Here is a 17,876-nt window from a genome sequence, read left to right as displayed (position 1 = left end):
AAAGGTGCAGGACGGCAGGCAAGCTCAGGGTCAGGGCAGGCAGAAGGGTCAAAACCGGGAAAACCTAGAAAGCAGGAACCAAGACAGGAGCAAGGGGAAACGCTGGAAGGTTCTACAAACGAAACAAACTGGCAACAGACAAACAGAGAACACAGGTATAAATACACAGAGGATAATGGGGAAGATGGGTGACACCTGGAGGGGGGTGGAGACAATCACAAGACAGGTGAAACAGATCAGGGTGTGACATTGTCACTTGTGAACCTTGACCTAGTTGGAGAGTAGCCTTCACCAGCAGCATAGGTCTACATAACAGTGGGCATATGGCTGTCTGCGCATCGAAGGGAATACACAATAAAACATATATTCTTGCAAAATGTCTGGAGCGGCAGACAGACTGAAAGTGGTCGTGAATCATCTCGATCGAACATCTTCTTTTGTTGTATCCTTTTCAACTGTTTTACTGTAATTGTCAGGCTTTTTCAGAGCAAACTGAGCATTGGGAGTGGAACTGTAACATTGCAAAATGTATTTATTTTCTGTAAATGTGTTCATTTATGCATATAAACTACATTATCTTATAGCCTATGAATGCGTAAAAGGCCTGCTTGTATAGTCTAACTATTAGGCTATAGCTTATTCACAATTTAATTTGTTGTTATAATTAACGGTATAACATAGCTTACATAAATGTGTAATAGCTACAAATAACAATTTTGTTGTAAGAAATAATTCATATATGGCCTTAATTCATTGCATAAAGCAAGCATCTACCTCTGGCCAAAACGTTGCCTACTATCAACCACAAGCACTGAGGTACAGTAAGTGACACATCAATCTCCTGTTTGAGCTGTTTTTGGCCATGTCAATGGCCTTATATCAGGACAGTCTAAAAGTACAGGTATTGACCCTTGCCCTACTTACTGTGCACATTACACAATGCTGAGATCATCTCAGTAGTTCAACTTTGAGTTACCATCACTCTGTATCTAAACACATGAGTCTAATAAGCGTTTATCACACTGTCATTCACTTGGGGTATCCAGGTATTCCTTTGACAATGATCTGCTGAGCACTGAGCAGAGAATCTCCTATGAGGAGGATGGCTTCCTCCTTATCAAGGGCCTGGTGTCTGGGGAGCACATTGACAGATTCAGGTAAGGCCACAACACCATGAGCGAGACAACAGAAAAGGTCTCAGATGTTACTGAAAGGATAACACTAGATAAACAAAAAACAGGCGTCTAACGTAGAATGCTCAATGATAAAAGTAGAAAAAGACCACAGAAGAGAAAAATGCCTGAAGATCACTTCACTTGACTGTCTCCACCAGCGCTTCAATATGTCCCCTGTCTTTGACCCCACATGCAGCATGGTTCACCAGCAGAACACTAGAACACTGCTCCTCTGTACCAGAGACACATGGCTTTACCAGCTGGGCTTAATTAGTGATGCTACCCTGAACAAGGACTGAGTTTGTGTGTGTGTGTGTGTGTGGCAGGGCGGCGTTTGAGCGGATATTTCGTCGGGAGGTGCAGGTCCCGGGGCTGGTGGTGATGAGGGACATGTCCATCGCCAAGTCAGAGTTCATCCCTGACCAGAAGGCCATCTCCAAGCTGCAGGACTTCCAGGAAGAGCCTGAGTAATTCCGCTACTGTAGCCTGCCTCAGGTACACACACTGCATGGACACACACCCACGCATGCGGACTGCATCAGATCTCATAGTTTCCCTTCGAAATTCGACATCTTTTGGATTAACAGCTATATTTGATGGATTAATTATTCATTGCGGTTTGCTAGAGCATTGGGAGCTGCCGTAGCGCAGTGGTCTGAGCAGCGTTCTTTGTCCCCGAACATCACAAGTTCGTGCCGGGCGATCCTTTTTATTTTTTTTGGTGAGCGCCGAGGAAGGCATACATATGTTTTTAGGACCTTTTCAAACGTCTGAATTCGAAGTGTATTTCTAGTGATCAGGCTGACACGGACGGATTCATTCACACACAGGCACGCACGCACGCGCGCGCACACACACACACACACACACACACACACACACACACACACACACACACACACACACACACACACACACACACTGTCACGTTCTGACCTCTATTTCCTTTGTTTTTGTATTTATTTAGTATGGTCAGGGCGTGAGTTGGGTGGGCAGTCTATGTTTGTTTTTCTATGTTTTGGGGCAGTTCTAGGTTTTCGGCCTAGTATGGTTCTCAATCAGAGGCAGGTGTCATTAGTTGTCTCTGATTGAGAATCATACTTAGGTAGCCTGGGTTTCACTGTTTGTTTGTGGGTGATTGTTCCTGTTTTTGTGTTTGCACCAGACAGGGCTGTTTTGAGTTCTCACGTTTCTTGTTTTGTTTTCGTTAGTTTGTTCATGTATAGTGTCGTCAATAAATATAATGAACAACCACCACGCTGCGCTTTGGTCCGCCTTTACTTCACAAGAGGAGAACCGTTACAGAATCACCCACCACAACAGGACCAAGCGGTGTGGTAATGGGCAAAGGAGAAAGCAGCAGCAGGAGCAGCGCGAGGAGGTATGGACATGGGAGGACGAACTAGACGGTAAAGGACCTTGGGCTCAGCCAGGAGAGTATCGCCGCCCCAAGGAAGAACGGGAGGCGGCGAAAGCGGAGAGGCGCTGGTATGAGGAGGCAGCGCGGCGTCGTGGATGGAAGCCCGGGAGTCAGCCCCAAAAATTTCTTGGGGGGGGGCTAACAGGGAGTATGGCTACACCAGGTAGGAGACCTGAGCCAACTTCCTGTGGTTACCGGGGGGCTAGAGAGACCGGGCAGGCACCGTGTTATGCTGTGGAGCGCACGGTGTCCCCAGTGCGGGTGCACAGCCCGGTGCGGTACATTCCAGCTCCGCGTATCGGCCGGGCTAGAGTGGGCATCGAGCCAAGTGCCATGAAGCCGGCTCTACGCATCTGGTCTCCAGTGCGTCTCCTTGGGCCGGCTTACATGGCACCAGCCTTGCGCACGGTGTCCCCGGTTCGCCTGCATAGCCCAGTGCGGGCTATTCCACCTTGCCGCACTGGCAGGGCGACCGGGACCATTCAACCGGGTAAGGTTGGGCAGGCTCGGTGCTCAAGAGCTCCAGTGCGCCTGCACGGCCCGGTCTATCCGTCACCACCTCCACACCCCAGCCCTCCGGTGGCAGCTCCCCGTACCAGGCTGTCTCTCCGGCCCATCCGTCCAGAGCCTTCCTCCTCTCCAGCGCTGCCGGAGTCTCCCGTCTGTCCGGCGCCTCTGCCGGAGTCTCCCGTCTGTCCGGCGCCTCTGCCGGAGCCTCCCGCCTGTCCGGCGCCGCTGCCGGAGCCTCCCGCCTGTCCGGCGCCTCTGCCGGAGCCTCCCGCCTGTCCGGCGCCGCTGCCGGAGCCTCCCGCCTGTCCGGCGCCTCTGCCGGAGCCTCCCGCCTGTCCGGCGCCTCTGCCGGAGCCTCCCGCCTGTCCGGCGCCTCTGCCGGAGCCTCCCGCCTGTCCGGCGCCTCTGCCGGAGCCTCCCGCCTGTCCGGCGCCTCTGCCGGAGCCTCCCGCCTGTCCGGCGCCTCTGCCGGAGCCTCCCGTCTGCCCAACGCCGCCAGCGCCGCCCGTCTGCCCAGCGCCGCCAGCGCCGCCCGTCTGCCCAACGCCGCCAGCGCCGTCCGTCTGCCCAGCGCCGCCAGCGCCGCCCGTCTGCCAGGGGCCGCCAGTGCCGCCCGTCAGCCAGGGGCCGCCAGTGCCGCCCGTCAGCCAGGGGCCGCCAGTGCCGCCAGTCAACCAGGGGCCGCCAGTGCCGCCAGTCAGCCAGGGGCCGCCAGCGCCGCCAGTCAGCCAGGGGCCGCTAGAGCCCCTCCGCCCGGAGCAGCTGCCCCTCTGTCCCGAGCAGCTGCCCCTCTGTCCCGAGCAGCTGTCCCTCTGTCCCGAGCAGCTGTCCCTCTGTCCCGAGCAGCTGCTTCACCTCTGTCCCGAGCTGCCCCTCTGTCCCAAGCAGCCCCTCTGTCCAGTGGGGTCATTGAGAGGGGTGGGCATGGTGAGTAAGCCACGGAGGCGGACAATAAGGCGGACTGAGACAATGGCGAAGTGGGGTCCGCGTCCCGCGCCAGAGCCGCCACCGCGGACAGACGCCCACCCAGACCCTCCCCTATAGGTCAAGGTTTTGCGGCCGGAGTCCGCACCTTTGGGGGGGGGTACTGTCACGTTCTGACCTCTATTTCCTTTGTTTTTGTATTTATTTAGTATGGTCAGGGCGTGAGTTGGGTGGGCAGTCTATGTTTGTTTTTCTATGTTTTGGGGCAGTTCTAGGTTTTCGGCCTAGTATGGTTCTCAATCAGAGGCAGGTGTCATTAGTTGTCTCTGATTGAGAATCATACTTAGGTAGCCTGGGTTTCACTGTTTGTTTGTGGGTGATTGTTCCTGTTTTTGTGTTTGCACCAGACAGGGCTGTTTTGAGTTCTCACGTTTCTTGTTTTGTTTTCGTTAGTTTGTTCATGTATAGTGTCGTCAATAAATATAATGAACAACCACCACGCTGCGCTTTGGTCCGCCTTTACTTCACAAGAGGAGAACCGTTACACACACACACACACACACACACACAGACACTCTCTCTCAAGCACACACACACACACACTCTCAAGCACACAAGCTCAACACACACGTTCTTCTTACAGTCTTTCTTTCCTTTATTTCTTTATTATTTCACTTGTCTTTGTCGTTCTCAGATCCTGCATTCAAATCAAATCAAAGTGTATTTGTCACGTGCGCAGAATACAAGACCTTAACCAACAGTGCAGTTTCTAAGTAAAAAATAGCTATTAGGTAAACAATAGATAAGAAAATTCGATAAAAATAAAAACAGTAAAAAATAACGGTAGCGAGGCAATATACAGGTGGTACCTGTACAGAGTCAATGTGCGGGTGCACCTGTTAGTCGGGCTATTTGAGGTAATATGTACATGTAGGATTAGTTCAAGTGACTATGCAAAGATGATAAACAGAGAGTAGCAGCAGGGTGAAAGAGGGGTTGGCGGAACACAATGCATAATCCGGGTAGCCATTTGATTAGCTGTTCAGGAGTCTTATGGCTTGGGGGTAAAAGCTGTTGAGAAGCCTTTTGGTCCTAGACTTGACGCTTCTGTACCCCTTGCCATGTGGTAGCAGAAAGAACAGTCTATGACTGGGGTGGCTGGAGGCTTTGACAATTTTGAGGGCCTTCCTCTGACACCACCTGGTATAGAGGTCCTGGATGGCAGGTAGCTTAGCCCCAGTGATGGTCGGTGCCGTATGGACTACCCTCTGTAGTGTCTTGCGGTCGAAGGCTGAGCAGTTGCCGTACCAGGCAGTGATGCAACCACTCAACCGCTCTCAATGTTGCAGCTGTAGAACCTTTTGAGGATCTGAGGACACATGCCAAATCTTTTTAGTTTCTTGAGGGGGAATAGGCTTTGTCGTGCCCTCTTCACAACTGTCTTGGTGTGTTTGGACCATTCTAGTTTGTTAGTGATGTGGACGCCAAGGAGCTCTCAACCTGCTCCACTACAGCCCGGTCGATGAGAATGGGGGCGTGCTCGGTCCTCCTTTTCCTGTAGTCCACAATCATCTCCTTTGTCTTGATTACGTTGAGGGATAGGTTGTTATTCTGGCACCACCCGGCCAGGTCTCTGACCTCATCCCTATAGGCTGTCTCGTCGTTGTCAGTGATCAGGCGTGTCATCTGCAAACTTAATGATGGTGTTGGAGTCGTGCCTGGCCATGCAGTCGTGGGTGAACAGGGAGTACAGGAGGGGACTGTACACGCACCCTTGAGTGGCTCCAGTGTTGAGGATCAGCGTGACAGATGTGTTGTTACCTGCCCTTACCACCTGGGGGCTTGCCTGTCAGGAAGTCCAGGATCAAGTTGCAGAGGGAGGTGTTTAGTCCCATGATCCTTAGCTTAGTGATGAGCTTTGAGGGCACTATGGTGTTGAACGCTGAGCCGTAGTCAATGAATACCTGTCACGCCCTGGCCATAGAGAGGCTTTTTATTCTCTATTTTGGTTAGGCCAGGGTGTGACTAGGGTGGGCATTCTATGTCCTTTTTTCTATGATTTTCTATTTCTATGTGTTTGGCCGGGTGTGGTTCTCAATCAGAGGCCGCTGTCTATCGATGTCTCTGATTGAGAACCATACTTAGGTACCCTTTTCCCCCACCTGTTTTGTGGGACGTTAACTTTGTAGTTGTTCAGGGCACATAGCCCAAAGCGTCACGGTTGTTTTTGTTGTTCTTCGTTTTGTCGGCGTCATTTTTAAATAAAGTTAAAATGTACGCTTACCATGCTGCACCTTGGTCCAGTCCTTCAGCCAGCCGTGACAATACCATTCTCACATAGGTGTTCCTTTAGTCCAGGTGGGAAAGGGCAGTGTGGACTGCAATAGAGATGGCATCATCTGTGGATCTATTTGAGCGGTATGCAAATTGGAGTGAGTCTAGGGTTTCTGGGATAATTGTGTTAATGTGAGCCATGACCAGCCTATCACAGCACTTCATGGCTACAGACGTGAGTGCTATGGGTCGGTAGTCATTTAGGCAGGTTACCTTGGTGTTCTTGGGCACAGGGACTATGGTGGTCTGCTTGAAATATGTTGGTGTTACAGCCTCAATCAGTGACATGTTGAAAATGTCAGTGAAGACACTTGCCAGTTGGTCAGCACATGCCCGGAGCACCCGTCCAGGTAATCCGTCTGGCCCAGCGGCCTTGTGATTGTTGACCTGTTTGAAGGTCTTACTGACGTCGGCTACGGAGAGCGTGATCCCACAGTCGTCCAGAACAGCTGATGCTCTCATGCATGCCTCAATGTTGCTTGCCTCGAAGCGAGCATAGAAGTTATTTAGCTCGTCTGGTAGGCTCGTGTCACTGGGCAGCTTGCAGCTGTGCTTCCATTTGTAGTCTGTAATAGTTTGCAGGCTCTGCCACATCCAATGAGCGTCGAAGCTGATGTAGTATGATTCAATTTTAGTCCTGTATTGGCGCTTTGCCTGTTTGATGATTCGTCAGAGGGCGTACCAGGATTTCTTATAAGCGTCCGGGTTAGAGTCCCGCTCCTTGAAGGCGGCAGCTCTAACCTTTAGTTCAGTGAGGATGTTGCCTGTAATCCATGGCTTCTGGTTGGGGTATGTACACTGTGGGGATGAAGTCATCGATGCACTTATTTATGAAGCCAGTGACTGATGTGGTGTAGCTTAGCATCTGCGTCATCTGACCACTTATTTATTGACCGAGTCACTTGTGCTTCCTGCTTTAGTTTTCGCTCGTAAACAGGAATCAGGAGGATGGAATTATGGTCAGATTTGCCAAATGGGGGGCGAGGGAGAGCTTTGTATGCGTCTCTGTGTGTGGTGTTAAGGTGGTCTAGAGTTTTTTTCCCTCTGGTTGCATATTTAACATGCTGATAGAAATTAGGTAAGACTGAATTCATTTTTCCTGCATTAAAGTCCCCAGCCAGTAGTAGTGCCAACCTGGGTGGGCGTTTTCCTGTTTGCTTATTTCCTTATACAGCTGACTGAGTACGGTCTTAGTGCCAGCATCCGTCTGTGGTGGTAAATAAACAGCCACGAAAAATATAGATGAAAACTGTCTTGGCAAATAGTTTGGTCTACAGCTTATCATGAGATACTCAGGTGAGCAAAATCTAGAGACTTCCTTAAATTTCATGCGCCAGCTGTTGTTTACAAATATACACAGACCGCCTCCCCTCGTTTTATCTAGCCGGTGCAGGGTATATCATGCCAGCTGAATGTTATCCATGTCATCACTCAGCCACGATTCGGTGAAACATAAGATATTACAGTTGTTGATGTCCCGTTGGTAGGATATTCATGATCATACCTCGTCTAATTTATTGTCAAATGATTGTACGTCGGCAAGTAATATTGATGGAAAGGGCAGAATTCCCACTCGTCGTCGGTGGATCCTTACAAGGCACCCCGCCCTGTGTCCTCTATACCTGCGTCTCTTTCTCCTGCCAATGACGGGGATATTGGCCTTGTCGAGTGTCTGAAGTACATCCTGTGTGTCCTGCTTTTTGAAGAAAAAATCTTTGGCTGATCTGATGTGAGTGATCGCTGTCTTGATATCCAGAATCTCTTTTTGCCGTAAGATACGGTGGCAGAAACATTATGTACAAAATAAGTTACAAATAACACGAAAAAAAAACCCACATAATAGCACAATTGGTTAGGCGCCTGTAAAACGGTTGCCATTTCTTCCGGCACCATCTGAGCACTATTATGTGGAGTGTTTCATTGGTCCAACATCATGGCCATGCACACCATGCTGATCAACAAGCCCCCAGACACAGGTCTAAACTCTAACCCCTGACCCTCAACCCCTAACACTGACCCTTATCCAGAAAGACACACATAGACACACCTTTGAGAGAGTGAAAACAGGGAGCCTGTCTATTTAATGTATGTTTATTTGTGTGTGTGTGTGTGATCTAGCTCAGGTAATAGGACATCTCGTCACTCCATGCACCAGGACCTGCATTATTTTCCATTCTGTCCGGCGGACCGTATTGTGTGGTCCTGGACCGCCATGGAAAAGGTTCACTCCCTGGTGGTCCTTCCTGGTTCTCACCATGGCACCCTCAAAGAACACGACTACCCAGAGTGGAAGGTAGTACACACACAGCTGCTTCCTCAACAAGCATGACTACCCCCACTTGATCTTGTGACATCACTTCCCTTTCCTCTTCCTCAGGGCGGGGTCAATAAGATGTACCACGGTGTCCGTGACTACGACCCAAATCATCCAAGGGTGCACCTGGAGATGGAGAAAGGAGACACAGTGTTCTTCCAACCTCTATTGATCCATGGATCTGAAATGAACCAGAAGCAGGGCTTCCACAAGGTAACACATTCACCACTGAAAAACACTCTGGAAGCCATATATACCTAACCATTCTAGGATCCATAAATCATGGAAGTGTGTGTGTGGGTGTAGGCCATCTCCTGCCACTATGCCGGAGCTAACTGCTACTACATTGACGTGAGGGGAACCACCCAGGAGAACATAGGGCTGGAGGTGTATGAGATCGCAGCAAGCAAATATGCTGTTGATGACGCCACATTCGAGGTACATCACATCTCTGCAGGAGTGACACAGTATACATCAAACACATTGTTAATAAACTGTGTGTAACAGTGTGCTGTGTCTAACACTGTCTGTTGCGTGTGTTATAGGATACCTGGGCTGTAAGGGGCCGTCTGGTGCAAGGGGATTGGACCAATCTGTGAGAGAGCCCGCCCACCGCAGTGTGACGGTCACTCACCACTAACAACCTACCAATCAAAGGAGATTGAAAAAAGTTGACAAATCCACCAGCCAATAAACTGAGTCTCAGTGACAGGAGTCATTTATTCATTGGGCGAGAGAGAGTGTCCAAGAGTCCAGTCAGGGATGTTTTCTGGGTGTGTTCAACATATTAAACTAAATGGATGTTAATTGCACAGTTAAACATTGATTGAAGTAATCATCTTCTGCCTAACAATAAAGTACTTACTGTGTGGTGGACTGAAGTGAGAGGAGCAGAGGTAGAATGTGTGAGAGAGAGAGAGAGAGAGAGAGAGCGTGATAGACTGGGAGAAAGAGAGTGTGTATGAGAGAGATGAGTGGATGAAGGTGAATAGCAGGCTATTGCTGTTATGAATATGGGTGTGTTTTAGTACACTTTGGAAACCAGTCCACCATGAAATACCAGTAACCTTGATGCCTCAACATAACAGAATCCTAGGTGTATTTTACATCACCGCCTTAACAATCAAATCTATGCTGCTTTTAATGAGTTTGTAATGAGTAATTGTGTTTAAAAATGGTTTGAAAATGAGTTTATGTGATTTCCTTTCATTATTGTCGATGTAACTGAAAATAAACGGACTCAGAATCAATTGCTTTACTCTCTTTATCATCTGTTCCTTGGAGTTCTAGTGAGGATGGTGAGATTCTAATGAGGAGGGTGAGATACTCTTTTGGTTTCCTCACTCCTTTGTGCCACATCCCAGACACACACACCACCTCGGAGACCATTCTTGATCCCCTAAATCTGATGTGTTTTACCTAAACTTCCCCTTCCCCCTCGACCCAATCTGCTTTCCAGACACACTCCCAGCCAGCCCCTCCCCCCAGCCCCAGGCCTCATGAATATTCAGCGGCTAAAGCTCTGTGAAATCTCCATCACCTTGGAGACACAATCCCAGTGTCCCACATTGTCCCAGATCCAGACACAGTGTTGGGGGGAGGTAGAGTTCTTAGAATAGTAAGGGGGGGGGGGGGAGAGGGGGGGGGGGGGGGTGGAACAAAAAGGACCATTTAAAGACAGAGAAAGAGAATTACAATTAAGATGGATAGCATCCAAGTCCAATTTCCATATACAGCACCAGTCTGGATACCAGGCAAGTGATAGGATCTACGTATGTGCGAAGGAAAGAGAGTTCCTGTGTGTTGGCGAGTGTTTCCCCTGTGTTTTCAAACGGAGGCTGAGATGTTTCCTGACTAGGGCTGGTACCTCTCCTGTGGAACCAAAGAAAACACCTAAGGGCTGCGTGTGTGTGTGTGCCGTGCCACGCGCGTCTGTGTGTCATGGAAAGGAGAACAGCCATTCCATTCAGAGTAAAGGGGAAACCCTTAAGTCTACCGTTTAATCACAGACACCATACATGATATCCTATCAACTTTACACATGTAATTCAGTGTCAAAATCAATACCCACAAACCTCATACTCTTTTCATGATCACACACACACACACACACACACGTCTCTAAGGCACTCATTCACTCAGATAAACAGAAGCCAAGGACAGACTCCTCTGCCCAGTTTCCTATTGAGAGAATCTTAAAGTGAGCTCTTCTTGATTTTTCCAGCACATAGACAACTGCATGTGTTTATGTAAATGCATGAACAGTCCTCAAGGTGGAGTTATTGCGTTTGTAAACTGGATGATGACTTCTGCAGTATTTGTGGAGGTGGTCTGGCTGTTTGTCATAATTGTGGCTACATAGATACTGAAGGTAGATTCCTTTTAGAGGAAAGAAGAAAAAAAGCTGAACTTCACCTTGAAGCTTGAATGTGAAACAGTAAAAAGTTATTCAGCTCTTCCCCCTCAGGAGGCTGAAAAGATTTGGCATGGGTCCTCAGATCCCCAAAAGGTTATACAGCTGCACCATTTGAGAGCATCTTGACTGGCTGCATCACCACTTCCCCACATGGAAAAGATATAAAATAATTTAACGAGATTCTTATCTGTTCTACCTGGAACTTGTCAGTAATACATATGGCAGCAAATACACTAACAAGATTCATAGAAGATAATTGCAAAATCTGACTTCTATGGGTGGTTAACATTTAGACAACAGAAATGTTACATGTATTATATATAAAAAACATACAAGAGACATGTAAGCTAAGCCTTCTAAGATCTCATATATATGGGACATACACATTTCAAAGCACTTGGATAACACTGTCTGACGTCATTGACACATGTAATGTAGCACTTGTTGAAAAAGAGAAGAGGAGGAGAGGAGGTGGAGGAGGAGGCGGGTCAGGAGAGGAGAGAAGAGAAGAGGAGGAAGATGAGAGAAGGAGGACATGAGGAGGAGGAGAGGAAGAGGAAGGGGAGAAGGAGGAAGAGGAGAGGAGAAAAAGAGGAGGAAGAGGAGAGGACAGCAGGAGGGTGTGGAGGAGGAGCAGGAGGAGAGAAGAGGAGGAGAGGGGGATAGAAGGGGAGGAGAAAAGAGAAGAGAAGGAGGACAGGGAAAGGATGAGGAGGAGGAGAGGGAGAGGAGGAGGAAGAGGAAGGGAAGGATGAGAGGAGGAGAGAAGAGGAGGAGAGGAGGGAAGAGGAGGAGGACAGGGAAAGGAGGAGGAGAGAGAGGAGGAAGAAGGGGAGGAGGAAGAGGAAGGGAAGGATGAGAGGAGGAGAGAAGAGGAGGAGAGGAGAGAAGAGGAGGAGAGGAGAGAAGAGGAGGAGGACAGGGAAAGGAGGAGGAGAGAGAGGAGGAGAGAGAGGAGGAAGAAGGGGAGGAGGAAGAGGAAGGGAAGGATGAGAGGAGGACAGGGAGAGGAGGAGGAAGAGGAAGGGAAGGATGAGAGGAGGAGAGAAGAGGAGGAGAGGAGGGAAGAGGAGGAGGACAGGGAAAGGATGAGGAGGAGGAGAGGGAGAGGAGGAGGAAGAGGAAGGGAAGGATGAGAGGAGGAGAGAAGAGGAGGAGAGGAGGGAAGAGGAGGAGGACAGGGAAAGGAGGAGGAGGAGGAGAGGGAGAGGAGGAGGAAGAGGAAGGGAAGGATGAGAGGAGGAGAGAAGAGGAGGAGAGGAGGGAAGAGGAGGAGGACAGGGAAAGGAGGAGGAGGAGGAGAGGGAGAGGAGGAGGAAGAGGAAGGGAAGGATGAGAGGAGGAGAGAAGAGGAGGAGAGGAGAGAAGAGGAGGAGGACAGGGAAAGGATGAGGAGGAGGAGAGGGAGAGGAGGAGGAGGACAGGGAAAGGATGAGGAGGAGGAGAGGGAGAGGAGGAGGAAGAGGAAGGGAAGGATGAGAGGAGGAGAGAAGAGGAGGAGAGGAGGGAAGAGGAGGAGGACAGGGAAAGGATGAGGAGGAGGAGAGGGAGAGGAGGAGGAAGAGGAAGGGAAGGATGAGAGGAGGAGAGAAGAGGAGGAGAGGAGGGAAGAGGAGGAGGACAGGGAAAGGAGGAGGAGAGAGAGGAGGAAGGACTTTGATAGCAGCAGTGAATCTATTTCGTTATTAAGTGGAGATATCTCAACAATCATTCTCACGATAGCACATTTACTTTGCCTGCTTGCCAATCATACCTGTGTGTGTGTGTGTGTGTGTATGTGTGAGAGAGAGAGGTACAACAAAAAAACTCACCTTCTCCTATGCAACACACTCACTGCAAGGGTCACACACCATCACACACCTGGGGTGAAAGGTCATAAACCAGGTATGAAAAAAAGGAAAGTAGACCATAAACAGGTTACAGGGAAGGAACTTCACTAACTGATGCTGGAATTACAGTGATCATTTGTAAGACTTACCATTTGTGTGTGTTCATATGAGGGTAATGTCAGTGGAGGCTGCTAAGGAGAGGACGGCTCATAATGGTGTCTGGAACGGAGCAAATGGTAGGGCATCAAATACATGGAAACCATGTGTTACAAGTATTTGATACCATTCCACATATTCCGCTCCAGCCATTACTATGAGCCCATTTAAGGTGCCACCAACCTCCTGTGGAGGGCATAGCACATTGTTAGTAACTTATGAGAGCTGTGCCCGTCGGGGCAATGCACAGTACTGAGATCATCCATACCAGAGTGGCTAATGGGCTCTGCTGCTTTGCATATGCCCAGGTCTGTCACGGCTGGCATGCATCAACACGAAACACACACACCTGCTTCTCCTCAGGGGGAAAACATATGCAAAAAACACACACAATACAACAGGTGGACACACACAGCAAGTTAACACACAGACAAACACATTTTAATCCCCATCTGCATCTCCTCATTAAGAGTCTCCTGGTCTACAAGTCTTCCAAGCAGCAAAAAACAGAGTTGAAAACGCGAAACACACACTACATCTTCACGCGTACAAACTGACAGATACAAAAGCAGCTTTGACATCTCCAGCGAGACCCTGGTCACTGATTGGATAGTGATGAAAGATGTGCCCTCATTGGCCTGAACTGACCTCAGATCAGTAACCCGGAGCAGACCACACACACACTATCCTCCTCAACTCCCTGTGCTGTGTGTGGCTCTTATACTGCGACTTAGATCAGTGACACCCTTATGATTTGTGAGGTGTAATGAACGTCAATCTCTGCCTCTGCTCCTTCTCACGCGCTCTCTCCTTCTCCTATACTTCCCACTCTCTCATCCTTCTCTCCTATCTCTCCTTCTGCGTGAAACATTTTGTTTGGAAGTTCAAATGATCCTTAAAGTGCCTCGAACTCATTGCACTCTGCAGATTTTTCTCGTGGGTTCTTAAGTGTCTCTCAGTAACGACAACACAGATTCTGTCTCAGGTTATATTTCATGCCTCCTCTCCTCACCCCTCCTCTGGGCGAATGAAATTCCAGCTGTCCCCCCTCCCCCAAAACTCCCTCTCTTTCTCTTCACACCCACTCTCTCCATCCCTCGCCTCTCCCTCCCTCCCCTCTCCCTCTCTCTCTCAGTTCATAACTTGACTGTTCGCAGCGTTGCTTCACTGTATTCTTCATCATGTCCTGGACTCATCTGGTCTTTCTTTCTCTGCTCGCCACCCTCCTCATCCTCACACGTAAGTACCACGATAGGGGGTTGACATGCTGGGGGGGTGGGGGGGTCAAGGAAGGGTATGGTAGAGGAGGTGTAGGGTGACTTTTTAAACATTTTTTTTATGGCAAAGGTTTGATGTTTTCAGACCTTTTCTGAAAGGTGCATGTGCAGAATTCCTAGAAAGAGGACTTGCTGATCAGCTCAAGTGTAAAATTGACAAAAACCTCTGTTTTTCCCAGTCTCCCCCGGGGTGCGGAGTGCATCGGTGGCAGATGGAAGAGAGGGAAAAGCTGCAGAGCCCAAAGGTGAGTGTCATATGTTCCATTCCCCCTCCCCAACCTGAGTGACCCCAATGGCCCTCTTTGACCCTTCCCTGCTACCCTCTGCCCCCAGGGTCAGCACGGCGAGTCTTCATGCCCGAGGCGGATGCAGCCAATTTCTTCAAAAAGCGTAGTCGGCGCTCGGCCAAACATGAGGCGGAGGTCCTCGGTGAGGCTGTTTACCATCACTATGGGGCGTTACCATGGAGCCAGGGCAGGGGCAGGACAGGGGGCATGCGGGTTGATGATGGTAGTGTTTGCATGTGGTTGAAGTTGCTTATGGACAGTTTGTTTGGGAGGTTTACAGCACTCTGTAGAGGCTGGTGGTGTGTGTGTACTCAAAGTCTATTAATTTGATGGTCTGTGGATTAAAATGTTGGATGGTGTGGTTTGAGGTCATGGCTGTGAACTCTGAGGGCAGACTAAAGACTCCAAATCACCCACAGGTGAATCGCTAGCAGCTGCCCCAAAAGCTTAAAAGCATTTGAAGCCATCTGTTTCACACACACACACACACACACACACACACACACACACACACACACACACACACACACACACACACACACACACACACACTGGCTGGAGGCAGCAAAAGGAGTCACAGGATAGTATGGAGCAGCTTCTCTCCCTCTCTCTCTCTGTCCCTCTCAGCCAGTCCCAGAGACAGATAGGCTGTCGTCTGCTCCAGCTCCCTGTCAGTGCACCTCTCTGGGCCACCAGTCAGAGAAAATAAGCCCACATTCCTTGAAAGTTTTAGTTACAAAATACTGTTTATATCGCCTGCCAGCCAGTCACTGAGGCGCTGGGTGTGCACGAGAGAGAAGGAGGAGAGGTGTGTGTGTGCATGAATGTGTGTGTAGGTGTATACGACTTTGTTGTGACCGTGTTAGGGGAGTGATGCGCAGGTAGCAAGGCACTGCAGGCAAGGCACTGCAGGAGCTGAGACAGGAATGTGTGGACCAATTAACCATTCTAGTGCAGAGAGAGAGAGAGACAACAAGAGGAAATGAGAGAGAGAAAAGAGAAGAAACCTGAGGAGGATAATGGAAAGGTCTGTTAACTTGGTCACTGGGTTACAGTAAGACACGTGAGGTCTGCAGCCACGACGACAGAGAGACAGAGCGACAGAAGGAGAGAGGGAGAGAAAGAGAGATTTGTGACCTGTTTGCCACAAGAAAAGGGCAACGAGGGAAGAACAAACACCATTGTAAATACAACCCACATTTACGTTTATTTATTTTCCCTATTTTCATAATCATTATAACACTGTGCATAGCCATAATATGACATTTGAAATGTGTCTATCCCTTTGAAAATTGTGAGTGTAATGTTTAGTGTTCATTTAACTTTCTTTGGCAATGTAAACATGTTTCCCATGCCAATAAATCCCTTTGAATTTAATTTAATCAGACAGACAGACAGATCACCTGTGAGAGACAGACAGACAGACAGACAGACAGAGAGAGAGAGAGAGAGAGAGAGAGAGAGAGAGAGAGAGAGAGAGAGAGAGAGAGAGAGAGAGAGAGAGAGAGAGAGAGAGAGAGAGATAGCAAACCCAACCAGTAAGCCTATTACCTGAGAAAGTTTCCTTTCCGCAAAGCCTCATTCCACTGAACCGTTTTGTAAGAAAACAACCTACTATTCAGTGTATGTGTGTTGTTGTTGTGTGTGTGTACTCAAAATGTTGTGATGTCACCTTAAAACGTCTATGAGTACCCCAATGAGGGCTAGTGTCCAATGTATACAGTACCGGCCTGTGTGTGTGTGTGTGTATAAAGCAACAGGTACAGTATCTCTCCCAAACACTGTTTGATAGAGGTGGACTGCCTGCAGTGTGTGACGTGAGGAAAGTGTGAGGTGAGGACAGGTTGGAAATTTGGTGCTAAACATCTTCGAGGTTTATGACGTAACTAAGACAACACATCTCACTCTACCTCACTAACCAGAACACCTTCTTCCATCTTGCCTTGCTTCCCTCTCTTTTCCCCCTCCCCCCTCCGTAGCTGAGCAGAGGGTAAGGCTGTCAGCTGATGAGAGGAGGAGGGAGTACTATGACGAACAGAGGAACGAGTTTGAGAACTATGTGGAAGAGGAGCGCGATGGTAAGGCCGACTAACTCTGTTCCAAAGATGAGGTTTAAAACCATAAGTGGCCATTTGGTTCAACTCAGACCCTTATACCTCTTAGTGGTAAACGCCACATCTTGATTTATCTGCAGTAATCAGAGTCTAATCAAAGTAATCACACAGTGTGCTGCACTGAAAACTTTGACCACATGTCTGTGTAGGGATGTGTTGGGTTTGTGGTAGTTCTCGTGCCCAATGTGTTTCTGGAAATGGTTTTCTCCCACATAAGTCAACCGAAGTGTTTCACATGAAGAACAGAAATACACATTCTTAGTCCTCCGCGTTCGACACTCTGCAGGTTGCCACAAACAAAAACCCCTCAACCCTTTTCCTTTCTCCTCTCGGCTCCCTTCTTCTCCTCTCTACATCCACAGAGCAGGATGAGAGGACACGGGAGAAGACAGAGCAGTGGCGTGAGTTCCACTATGATGGACTCTACCCCCGTTATCCCCGCGGTTGGTGAGCATGCTCCATAGGCCAAGGAGATCAGAACATAGTGCACCAGCCTGTGATTGGCAGGACCCTGTGTCAATAAAGACACCTAGCCTATCAGATGGACAAAACAAGAGCATGGGAGGTGGCCAAACCATCACTCACCTAGGAGTAAAAAGGTTCAAGTACAAAACGATTCAAATCAATTTTAAAATGGTAATATTATGTAACGTTTAAAGACTTTGTGAGTGTGGCAGGTCAAGTTTGAAAAAGGAGGCTGTCGTGATTGGTTGTGTTTCTATGCATGCTTATTTCAATCTCTTATCTTTGTGCATGTATCTGTGTGGTGTACTGTTTGGTGTGGTCTGTGTATCTTTCACATCTGTCTGTGTATCAAACTGTGTGGTCTTTTCTGTATTTGTAACCGTAATCACAAATGTGAAACCTATACTGTAATTCAGGACCACAGACACCAATAAAGACAATACTACAATGTACTGCTGTGAAAAAAAAGAAATTTTTTGGGGCATATATAACTTCTCTTACTGTTACAGTAAGTGTTGATAAATCAGGGGGTGAATTCTTAAGCGCCCTAGATTCAGAATCTGAATCAAATGTGTGTGTGTGTGTGTGTGTGTGAGAAAGAGAGTTGAAGGAGGGTGGAGAGAGGGGAAGCTGGAGACAGAAGGAATGATACAAT

The 17,876-nt window shown here is 48.7% G+C and overlaps 1 protein-coding gene and 1 pseudogene across 1 annotated transcript; both read left to right on the top strand.

The window, feature by feature from the left end:
• Positions 1-376: 376 nt before the first annotated feature.
• On the top strand, positions 377-9,276 carry LOC139379354 (phytanoyl-CoA dioxygenase, peroxisomal-like; annotated as a pseudogene).
• Positions 9,277-14,226: 4,950 nt separating this feature from the next.
• On the top strand, positions 14,227-17,673 carry LOC139379330 (unique cartilage matrix-associated protein-like). Its single transcript, XM_071122135.1, has 5 exons — positions 14,227-14,317; positions 14,535-14,600; positions 14,689-14,784; positions 16,622-16,720; positions 17,119-17,673. Exons 1-5 carry the CDS (start codon positions 14,260-14,262, stop codon positions 17,205-17,207), a joined length of 408 nt encoding a protein of 135 aa, XP_070978236.1. The 5' UTR covers positions 14,227-14,259; the 3' UTR covers positions 17,208-17,673.
• The last annotated feature ends 203 nt before the right edge of the window (positions 17,674-17,876 follow it).

The sequence above is a fragment of the Oncorhynchus clarkii genome, chromosome 21, assembly GCF_045791955.1.
Source record: "Oncorhynchus clarkii lewisi isolate Uvic-CL-2024 chromosome 21, UVic_Ocla_1.0, whole genome shotgun sequence".
NCBI lineage: Eukaryota > Metazoa > Chordata > Actinopteri > Salmoniformes > Salmonidae > Oncorhynchus > Oncorhynchus clarkii.
The sequence above is the reverse complement of the archived record's forward strand: the minus strand, read 5'-3'. Positions and strand labels throughout refer to the sequence as shown.

Bases quoted from the DNA above. Each gene is read 5' to 3' on its own strand.
- LOC139379330 (XM_071122135.1), top strand. From the start codon at position 14,260: ATGTCCTGGACTCATCTGGTCTTTCTTTCTCTGCTCGCCACCCTCCTC. The intron at 14,318-14,534 runs GTAAGTACCACG...TGTTTTTCCCAG, and splicing joins CACCCTCCTCATCCTCACAC to TCTCCCCCGGGGTGCGGAGT. The intron at 14,785-16,621 runs GTGAGGCTGTTT...CCCCCTCCGTAG, and splicing joins ACATGAGGCGGAGGTCCTCG to CTGAGCAGAGGGTAAGGCTG.